Source organism: Puntigrus tetrazona, chromosome 8 (assembly GCF_018831695.1).
Source record: "Puntigrus tetrazona isolate hp1 chromosome 8, ASM1883169v1, whole genome shotgun sequence".
In the NCBI taxonomy this organism is placed as follows: domain Eukaryota; kingdom Metazoa; phylum Chordata; class Actinopteri; order Cypriniformes; family Cyprinidae; genus Puntigrus; species Puntigrus tetrazona.
Genome location: NC_056706.1, coordinates 8,345,556 through 8,356,602, shown reverse-complemented (window position 1 = coordinate 8,356,602; position 11,047 = coordinate 8,345,556). Strand labels below are relative to the sequence as shown.

At 37.9% G+C, this 11,047-nt stretch overlaps 2 protein-coding genes and 1 long non-coding RNA gene across 4 annotated transcripts in view; 1 reads left to right on the top strand and 2 right to left on the bottom strand.

The window, feature by feature from the left end:
* Positions 1–2,151: 2,151 nt before the first annotated feature.
* LOC122350828 lies at positions 2,152–4,572 on the bottom strand. Its single transcript, XR_006251625.1, has 2 exons — positions 3,640–4,572; positions 2,152–2,743 (listed from the first exon to the last, which is right to left on the bottom strand). It is a non-coding gene; the product is annotated as an uncharacterized LOC122350828 (long non-coding RNA).
* A 562-nt stretch (positions 4,573–5,134) lies between these two features.
* On the bottom strand, positions 5,135–9,320 carry cdkn2c (cyclin-dependent kinase inhibitor 2C (p18, inhibits CDK4)). The gene is made up of 3 exons (XM_043245981.1): positions 9,025–9,320; positions 7,945–8,608; positions 5,135–6,248 (listed from the first exon to the last, which is right to left on the bottom strand). Exons 2-3 carry the CDS (start codon positions 8,074–8,076, stop codon positions 5,889–5,891), a joined length of 492 nt encoding a protein of 163 aa, XP_043101916.1. The 5' UTR covers positions 8,077–8,608; positions 9,025–9,320; the 3' UTR covers positions 5,135–5,888.
* A 1,261-nt stretch (positions 9,321–10,581) lies between these two features.
* The window catches only part of faf1 (Fas (TNFRSF6) associated factor 1), a 60,791-nt gene continuing 60,325 nt past the window's right edge, over positions 10,582–11,047 (top strand). For both annotated transcript variants that reach the window (XM_043247529.1, XM_043247528.1), the window contains exon 1: positions 10,582–10,859. In XM_043247529.1, coding sequence (XP_043103464.1) covers positions 10,809–10,859 — 51 coding nt within the window. In that variant the 5' untranslated portion in view covers positions 10,582–10,808. The remainder of the gene's footprint in view (positions 10,860–11,047) is intronic.

Below are 11,047 nucleotides of genomic sequence, written 5' to 3'. Positions count from 1 at the left end.
GCACTAGCCTAACGTTAATTAGCAATGCAAAAATGGTTCGCATATTTATTTTTGCCACTGTACATTCATGATTAATGTTAATTTAAGTAATTTGAAGTCGTGATCTGACCGTCTTTCAAATTAGTAGTAGTATTATTTTTTTTATTTATTATTGATTTATTTAGCGTGAAATGACGTCAGTACGTAATGTGTTGCGTGGCGTGATAAACCCGTCCGTTATTATTTACTCTGCAGTAGTACTTGTGCGTCACTAGAGGACGCCTTTTGCTTTTGCACATGAACTGCTGAGTCACTTTTGTTGTAGGCCATCCGGCCATTTTCACTTAGATTTAAGAACTTCATTTGTGGTGACCATTATCAGAAAGTTAATACTGATTAGCTAATATTGTGGTTAGGCTATTAATCACAAGTCAGAGCTTGTTTTCTTTTTTTGTGAATTATAATTGAGTACAATGCCATTATGTGACGTTGGGAGGAATGGGGATATTCGTCTTTTGTCCCACCCCCCAGTGAATATTTCTCAGTGAAGGTTTATTTTCGCTTTCTGTACAAGTACATACCATAAAGTTTTGGCTGCAAAAAGTCACAGTTGTTTTCAGGTAAAAAGCTACAGTTCATTAACACACTGACTCACACTACTGCATGTAGTGTAATTTGTCACAAGAGGATCCTGCTTTGAATTGACATTGTTTTAAGGAGAATTTATTTTATTGGGAATATATATATATATATATATATATATATATATATATATATATATATATATAAAATATATAAATACTCTATTTGCATTTATTTGCTTTATGGCTTTTTAGTGACATGTAAGCACTGTAGGGGAAACAATAGGCCTACATAAAAAATAAAATATATATATTATTGTTAACCAGTCATAATCATCGATTTGTTCTTTTAAATTAAGGTTTATACATCATCTGAAAGCTGAATAAATCTTTCCGTTGATGTATGGGGATGTTAGGATATGTTTGGCCAAGATGCCACCATTTGAAAGTCTGTAGTCCGAGAGTGCAAAATTGAAAACAAAAAAAATCTGAGAAAATCACCTTTGAAGTTGTCCAAATGAGGTTCTTAGCAATGCATATTACTAATGAAAATTAAAATTTTAATAATAAGGTGGGAAATTTACAAAATATCTAGTCACTACATATCTTATTTTGGCATAAAACAAAAATCTATCATTTTGACCCATACAATGTATTTGGTTAATTCTATAAATAATCCCAAATGACTTTGGCGTCCTGGGTCACATATAATTATGTTTGGAAATAAACATATACATTTATCTGTAAATATACACGTAGATTTTCAAAAAGCATTTCAATGAATAATATTTATACCATCTTCCCTACTATAAATGTGACCTGACCTGAAAGTCCCTGAAATTCCTCCTTTATATTTTTTGCATACACACCAAATTATAGATGCAAATACATATTCCATATCTGCCGTCCGGCAATAAGCTTAGCACAGATACTTTGCAAACTGCCAGTATAACACAAAACCATTAGGTGAACCATTAGCAAATAAGGTTCAGGTGTAGCGATTACTGATACTCATTTTAAAATACTTTGTGACAAAGAGCAAAGTAGGCCATTTGTCATCTATCAGCATTGCTAGACACGGTTGAGCAGACAGCTCCATTGCTATCAAAATATGACAGGGACATGTCAGATCATTTTCAGCAACTTTGTCAAATCCTCCACATTTTGTTATTTTTTATCATTGTATTTTATGTACCATATCCTTATCAGTTATTGCATCTATCCTTTGTCAAACTTTTCATCATGTGTGTTTGTGTCACAACCCCCAGTGCCTGCAGAAAGTGGAAGGAAGCTGCACTTGAATTGAGTTCTGTGCTGTCAGTCACTGAGACCACAGATGAACTTCTCATGAAAATGGAAAGCAAAATGCACAGCAGTTCTTCCCAAAAGTCTGATAAAAATGGCCCTGTTGACCGGCCAATGGCTCGCCACCACAGGGCTCTTGGACATATTGTATCACCCCTTCTGTGGGAAAAACAAAGTTTTCAAGTGGCACTCCACCTGGCAGCTGCTCACACAAGCTCTTGTAACACTCATAAATTACAAAGCAGCAAACTTGTTATATTGGCCACAAAATCAATGACGCTTTGGCTGTAATGCAATGGGTGTTTTATTCAGCATCCTGCTTTAACTTTCAAACATAATGCAAGACAGGTCAGCCATTTATTTTTATTACTACATAATGAATAAAACATCTAAAATAGCTTGTTCGGTTCAAGTCAAAAATGCTATTTAATATCACGGAACCATCTTATATTTATCAATTTATATCAACAAAGCTAGCTTTTATAGGTAATAGCTCTTTAAGTTAATAATTGTAGGTTACCACTTTTTATGGTGTATTTTTTACATATACATTACATTTAAAAATAGTATTTTAAAAAAGCATGGGGTTGAAAAGCACTTATCACAGACTATAGACTATTATGTTATATTGATGTGAAACATGACATAAATAGACCGGGTCAGTATATAATGACAAACAAGTGTTTTTCTAAGATGAAAGATTCTGACACTCGGTGACCTCACTGGGACAAAACAAAATATTGCAGTTGAGCAATTAAACATCAGGCACTTGGGAAAAAATCAGACACAGGAATGGGCAAACAGTTTGTGAAATGCAGATGAAAGGTCTGCCACATGATGCTCCCTCGTGTCTTCTTTTGGTTAAAATCGAACTGATCCTGCAGCAGGGCGACAAAAAAAAAGAAGTAATTAATTAATTTTGCTAATAAACAAAAATGTCTATACATTTTATTATTATAAATTGTATTGTTGTTATGTCATGAGCAAATCTGTGTTTTATAATAGCATTGCTGAATGAGCAAAAGGGAGCTGTACAATCCAACATTCATGAAATCGAAACGAACCCTCGTGCAATTAATTTCTTCTGCTACTAAAATAACAAAAAGGCCTATTTTTAAATGTTCTCAAGTTTAAAAATATTATGTTTTGCATTGGTCACTCAGTCAATTGCAAAAACCCACATGAGACCATTTAAGCAGCTTTTCCCTTACATCTGTCAAACTCTCCTGAAAGGTCAGATGTGGAGACCTCTATACACTGTGTATTCCACAATGAACAAAACACCCCAGTTTATCACGAGATAGCACTGTACAAAAGCAATAAGCTTTTGTTACCATAAAGAGCAATTTCTACCAGATTCAAACCATGAAAATGAGTTTGGTATAAATGAAAGTTACCATTAGGATGTATATAAATATAGGCATCTATAGAGAGCATATGCTAATATAATACAGTCTGCATCGACATGATTGAGGACGCAGGGTCATCATCTTGGCTTTAATATTTTTCTGTACTGACAGCTATCAAAAATGTTCAGTAAAATATAAATTTTTTCATTGCCATCTTTAACTTTCGATTTCACATTATAATTCTATACATTCAAAACATTATATATTGATCATAAGTTACTGCTTTGATTAACCTGCAAAAAGTTACCAGTAAACATGCAAAGCTTTCTTTTTTTAATTGTAAACTATGCCTATATAGTAAACGGACCACAGACATGCCCAAACACGCCTAGAGTATTTGCGCATTTAGACGTTGTTTTATTTACCTTTTTCCACGTTGACAGTCGATATAAAACCACGCCGAGAGCTGAATAATTGTCGTAAATGTAATTCATTAGATTTGGAGCAACAAAAAAAAAAAAAAAAAAAGCTTGAGCAGGCATCGTGCGTTTCTAAAAGGTTTTACGCAGCCGCGCAAACAGGAAGAAGATCACTGCATGACATCTTCATAAATAAAAAAGCCCTTGCGTTTTGAAACGCCGAACACCCCGCAAGTGTCGTCTTCTCTCGCGGCGTAAGTTTGGAGACAATCGTGAAGGTTTATACGATGAAAGCGCCTAAATTTGAAAATCTTGGCGCTGCGCACTAGACTGTTTCCTCCCACCGATCTAACGGATTTCTGCTGCCGCTCGACCATGAAAACCCTTAGAGAGTCACCATTTTATCTTTCATCGTATGTCCTTTTGTATTCTGCGGACGTAATAACGGCAATCCATGCGCCCGCGTCGCACGAACTTTAAAATAAGAGCGCACTGCTTCTCCGAGAAAATATGGCACGTTGCTATAGCTGCAAATTCGTGACTGAAACGTGTCCACTCTCTGTTTGTGATATGGTTTGGAAATGAATGACTGCCGCACACCACACGTCAAAATATTTGTTTTAGATTACTGTGCGAGAAAGCGCAGAAAAAACGTGCCCACACGACGCATATTTAGATTTCATTGTTCGTGCGTTTCTGTTGCTGTCGCGATATGGGCCGGTAACAAATAAGGATGTTCGAGATTAAAAAAAAAGGATATTTTGATCCTTTAGATCGTAACACATGTATATAACCCCTAGATATGTAAACTTTCAGTTCGCTGTTTCGTGCATTTAGAGGGAAAAACGTGTGTGATTTAGGGTATTGACGATTAAATGTAGCTTATACAGTCCTTGCACTTTAACGTGAGCGTACATAACTTTTAGCAATCTTTTATTATTATGAAATGAAAAATGAAAATTTTAGGATTAGGCCTATACTAAATTCAACCTGATAAGACGTGCCTTGTCATGAAAATGTCAAAATATTATAATTGTATTCTTTGTGGGTTACTTGTTCCACAGTATTTGTTATTTGTTGATATGTTTATATTACAATTCTCATTTGAATTCTTAAAATACACCCATACATAACAAAAAAAATCACGTAATGGCACATTTTATTATGGCCTCTAATCAGTTACACCACCAGTTATATTTTTCATCGGTGTTTTGTATTTGAATCTCTATAAATGAGAATATTAAAATGACTTTTATTTTAAAAATTGAACTCGGGCCAGAAACACGACGTGCCAATGAGCCCTAAATGTTTTAAAGGTGAGAGAAATGCCATGCTGCACTAGTCAAAATTAATTTTGGGACAGCGGAAATTAGATTATATTAATTTAGTTGATTTTTTTTTCACTACAATGAAATCTAAATCGGATTATTGTCAACTGTGAGGGTCTTTCTGTTCACAGAGGTGCTCTGTGCCTGCACTAAAAATATACAACCGCCACCGCGAGCGTCACAGCGTTTTATTTTTCTCTTTTAAACATCTTACAACATCAAACAACAATTACCAATGTTCAGCCAATGATGTTTCATGTTTTTTTTTAATACAGTCTCATAAATGTTTTCTAGGCCTACCCGTATTTCAGTGACACGAGGCCAGAGTTAAACACACAACGTCACGAAACCGTTTAACAGGTGTCTTTGGTTATTTTGCAAAGTTTTAATATTTTCAATGCGTCACAACAAAAGCTTTCACAGTAAATCAACGGTTAAAAGGCATTAATTACAAGCAAAAGTGCAAGTTCGATGTCATAAAAACTAAACGGAACAAAAACAGAGCAGTCAGGGGTAAGCTGATTTTGAACACTATAGTGCAATTACTTCCTTTATGCACATCAATTAATTTAGGTTAACATTTTTGTCGTTATAAAACAAGACATGCGGGACAGGCGTGACCCGCCTGGAACTTAGTTGAAGAAAGGATCGATGCAAATCTAAAATGGAGACTTAGATGAGCTGAAAATGATCTTTTACAAAAATAAAATGAATTTGGGGGTATTGTGAATAACGCGCAACGTCAACTGAAATGCGAGCTGTTCTTCACAAACAGACAAGCCCCTGAGCCCAATATTTTACAATGCAATGAGAGGTAGTTGGCTGAAATGTCTGCAATGCAATAAATCGCTCGTTCAGCGTTTGTCTGCTACCTCTGTTACACAACAAAACACACAGGCCCATAGTCATGATCTCTTAACTGCATTGTTAGAGCGCAATGTTTTCCAACCACTCCACGGTTTTGTGTTTTTTGTGCATGAGGGCCAAGTCACGAGGTGTGTAGCCTTTCGCGTTAGGCGCAAAAGGCGGCGTGCTGCAGTCGGACACGAGATACTGAACGACATCCAGGTTTCCCTCCCGCGCCGCCAGATGCAGAGGCAGGTTGCCGTCGTTGTCAGGGAGGTTGACATCAGCACCGTTCTGCGCGAGCACCCGTAGAGTGTCCAGATATCCGTCTCGCGCGGCGTCGTGACTGACGGTCAGTTGTAGGATGGGGTCGCGCGCGTTTGGATCGGCGCCAGCTCGAAGCAGCGCCTCCGCTATGCACGGGCAGCCAAGTTTCATCACCTGAAATACAACCCAAAAAGATGTGTTAAAGTGCTTAAACTATCGTCATATTAATAATCCACATAAATCGCTTTTTGGTGTTGTGAAGTGGTGCAATTTAATTCAGCATGATGAGTGCATTATTATTTTTTAAAATCAAAATAAAGGGTCATATCTACATGAATATATATATATATATATATATATATATATATATATATATATATATATATATATATATATATATACACACACATACATACTGTACGTTTCATGGTGTGTACCTATTATCATTATTACTAGCCTATTAGATGATATTTAATTATTATGTAACTATCATGCAAACAGAAAAAAATCGAAAGAATTTTGAAAGAACAACCACGACTTCAAAACCTGTGCTATAAAAATGTTCGTGATTGAAATCAGCTTTGGGCACGTAACGACCTTCTAAATTATGACTCTCTGACCTCTAAAGATAAGTTATGAAATGATGGCATAGACCTAATCGACAAACCCGGGAAAAAATACCATATATTATAAAAAGTGCTTATGGAAATTTTACGAGGAAGTACATCAGTACACCACACATGTTGTTTAATATGGGTAGGGCTCCATTTACACAGCTCACTCTTATTTATAATTATTATGCATGCTTTTTAAACTCATATGAATTCAGACCAAATGGAATACATATTTTATACATTCCTGTCACGTCACAGAACTATTAAAATGACCCACTGAAGGTAAAAGGTGATAAAACGGCCAAGACCTAAAAGTCAGTGACCAGTCACAGCACCTAAAACCTACACTTTATATTATGCACTCATAGAATTTTTAACCTAAAATCGTAAAGTTGTTAAAAACAAAATTTTATGTGTTGAGTAGGCTACAAAAATACACTACATATGCATAGGGAGAAATTGCCATATGATATAAACATGAAGGATGGGGATAACCCAGTGTTCAAATTATCACTCATTCTGAAGCCATATCATCTGACACGAAAACTAATAATATCAGAATGTTTCATAGTGACCGAAATCAAACAGCTGTATTGAGCTTGGTGTAAGAGCAGACGGCCTTTTTGAAGTCACATTTGAACTGAAATCGTTTAAAAAGCAAAACAAAAAGCCTCTAGGGGTTTTCTACGATTTTAAGTTATTTATTTTATTGAGTTCTAGAATTTTATATACGCCATAAAAGGAAATATAAAACACATACGCACCCACAAGCACTTCGGCCTTATTGCCTGTTACAACAGAAACTCCATGATCATTAAAAATGCATTTTAACTTAACCGTTGCACTTACGTTGTGTAAAAACATAAAAACAAATGCAACGATACCCGAATGACCCTAATTTCAGTGTAAAAGGCTGCCAAAAACTGTAATGTCAGATTTCATTTAGCTCGTGAGCTGACTGTGGTGTAATAAAGCACTTTTCGGTTTCCACAGCACTTTCTTTATGTATCAGAAAACGAGTGAGGCTGATTTATTGGCATGATAAAATATAGATCATTTGTCAACAGGTGCGTGCTTGCCGGTTCGCAGGTAAACTTTATAAAAAACCACTGGTTTGGTTAGAAGTAAACCCAACCAGGCCACTGCTAGTGACTACGAGAAAGAAAAGGACAGAATGTTTTCCTGAGGCTGATGCACTATGCATTATAAACATCGCGTTTAGATATGAAAGTCGTTCGTGGAGATGGGAGTCTGACCTGCAATGGTGTCCTGCCGTACTTGTTCTTCTCATTAACGTTCACGTTGCTTTGCAGTGTCTGTTCAATTCCTCTCAGATCTCCAATCGCAGCTGCGGTGCTCAGCCTGTCTATAGCTGTGTCCTCGGCCATTATATCCTGACAAAGGAGGTAGAATATCTCTGATGCTTGCGTTTTAAAAAAATGTCCGCTGGTTTAGATGTAAAAAGTACTACAAAGCCGTAGTAAATAGCCCGATCCTCAAGCCCCTCTAAAAAATATCCGTTGGAGATGCGCCAAGGTCCACCCACATTAATATCGTCCTACCGAAGCCATCGGAACCAGCGGAGAAAACAGGGATGCCATGCCATCTCTTATTAAATATACGCACAGTCGAGAATCACATGGAATGGAAAAAAAGAAACATTCTCTTTTATATGATCAACGCGCGAAGTTCCTCCCCGTGTCCGTGAATGACACGAAGCTCTCCTGTGGTCTCGGTCCAGATATGATCTGACATTCAAACAGATCTGTAGTAGTCACATGAAAAACGCTCGTATCTAAGAGCCAAACTTTCCTTTCATGGGTCCTCTGATATTCACTGTATGCAGGTGCAACGGGCTGGAGAATCGCGATGCGTTCATGGCATTCGCAGATGTTGTCATTTCAAGCCTCCGAGCGAGCTCTGAAACGGATAAATAGAGGCAGGCGGCTGTTATTCAGCGAGGAAATTTCTATCATGCATCCACTCGGGTTTGCAAGGATGTGCTGTAAGTTTTATGCAAGCTTCCCGCGCATTTTGAATATGAAACGTCAAAAGCGAATCCTCTTTGATGTGCAACATCAAAGAACGCTGGCTTGAGGGCTTATCAAAACTTGCTAACTGACACCGGTCCGGTGTTTCTAACTGACCCGCGCGGAAAGAAGCTTTAACGGGTTTTCGGTCTGCGATCACGCGTTTCGAACTGCGGGCGTGAATATCTACAAATGTTCTGTCGTGGTGATTCCTCGCGCGCTGAGGTGCAGCTACGCTGTGACGATTCGGTCGATGATGGACGACGTCATAATGGATAATTTAAAATGAAACATTGTATCCGATACCTCCAGAATGATTGGGCTACGTCGCGGGCATCGAGTTATCCTCTTCGACCGCTTTATGGGCGTTGAACGAGCTGGTTAGAAGACAGCTGACTTTGTCAGAGAGTCTGCCGCTGTTGTTTGACATCACTCCGTTTTTGAAATAAAGGGCCGAGACTTCCGCCCAGTTAACAGACGCGGAGCAGGCGGGACTCAACCGTAATGCTGCTGCTGGGGGAGAGGCTGAGAGAGATGCACGTCCTGCTCTCTTCTCACAGGTTCTGTCGTGTTAAACATGTATCCCTAAGTTGCGAAGGCTTTGAAGTGTCGTTATTACCAATATAAATGTCATATCTCCGTAAGTGTGTGTTTGAAGTGTCATTTATTCAAATTACTGCTAAGATGAAGGGTGTAAGACAGTGCAAGGTTTATATTCAGCCACGTGAACCGCCGAGATGAAACCCTCAAGGGCACCACTAGTGCAGTCTGTCTGAAAATGGACAGTTTTTCAACATTTCTCAGTCGCACTGGTTCATTCGCTGAATTAATGCCATATAGCACAACAACAGCTAGCCTGTTTACATTAACAGTACACACTAATATATTAATAGGAGGCTACACTGAGACATACAACTACATCCCTGCTGGTACAAACTAAACCAGCCTACTGATTTGCTGGGTTTTTTGGAGGAATTTGGTCACTTTTCACTGTGGAAGTCTGTGAGACCAGGACACCAACTTGGGCTGGTTTATTTATTTATTTATTTATTTATTGTTTATGCAGTTTTATTTCAGGCCAGGCAGACAAGGCAGGGGTTATAAAAACTTAAATATGTGTAATTGCAACGGATGTATCTGGTTTGTTTGGTTTAAGAATGGTTAAGATTCTATCTTGTCTCCTAGTCTAGCCAAGGTCACTGAAACTTACTGAAAACCAGTCTATACACCTCTAAAACCAGCATTGAAGGACTGGCTTGCCCACTGTTGATGGTTTTGTTGTATTTTTTTTTTTTTTTTTTGAGACAAGCTTTATATGTTTATGTTAGCTTAAGTAAGTTTGCTTAAAAAATGTATCTGGTATGCTGGTTTAGAATGGTTTGACCTAGTACTAGCTACTTTATCATTCTGACCCATTTAAATAGCTCTAAACCTGTCTGGTAAGGCTTGCATGTACCTGCTAAAACCAGCAAACCAACTTAAACTGGTGGAAATCTTTTTTTCAGAATAGGTAATATGTCAGAGCATCCATTAGTAAAATTAAATCAGTTCATCATGGTTGTGTTTTATTTTCATGTTTACAAAATAAATAAAAAAAACTAATTTTGGGGGTTGGCAGTCAGGTAGTGAACTGTGAAAAATTTCTACAGACAAAAAAGTCATCGTTTTAGAACGGCCTACAGTTCCCATTTTGTTTCAGAAAACATTTTAAAATATTTTTTCGGTTGTGAAATGTCATGAGATAGTTAAACATGTCGCTTGTACGACAGTAGATTCAAATTCAACAGCGGCCCTGCTGCTGCTTTAAAAATATACAGCGCTTTCCAACCGTGAGCGGGGTGCGACAGTTCACGGCACTTCTTTACGGCAGCCGTAAGATGTTTCCGTTGCTTTGAACGCCGATCCAGAACAGCAAAGTGACGATAACAGAAAAACTGAAAGCCACCAAACACTGACAACACGGCCCCAAAGAGCAGCATTTATACTCAGTTACGTGCCGCACACTGATAAGCCGTGTCCTGAGCTGCTCTTTTGAAATCGGTGGTTGATATTTTTGGGGTTTTTACATGAGTCGTTAGCCTCTCTCTGCAATGGCCTCCGACAGCAACATGGACAGAGAAATGATCCTGGCCGACTTTCAGGTGGGTTTCCTCACACAAATACTGATAATCTGTGGTTTTATAAGCTCTGGATGTGCAGATCAGACCCGTTCTCGTGGCTGCTTAGTTCTAGCCGGGTAACGGCTATTTAACTCACTTCTTTTTGTTGACATCTCCTCGGATGATCAGCTGTCAGTGGCTTTGTTTGAATTATTCAGCAAAAATGAAAT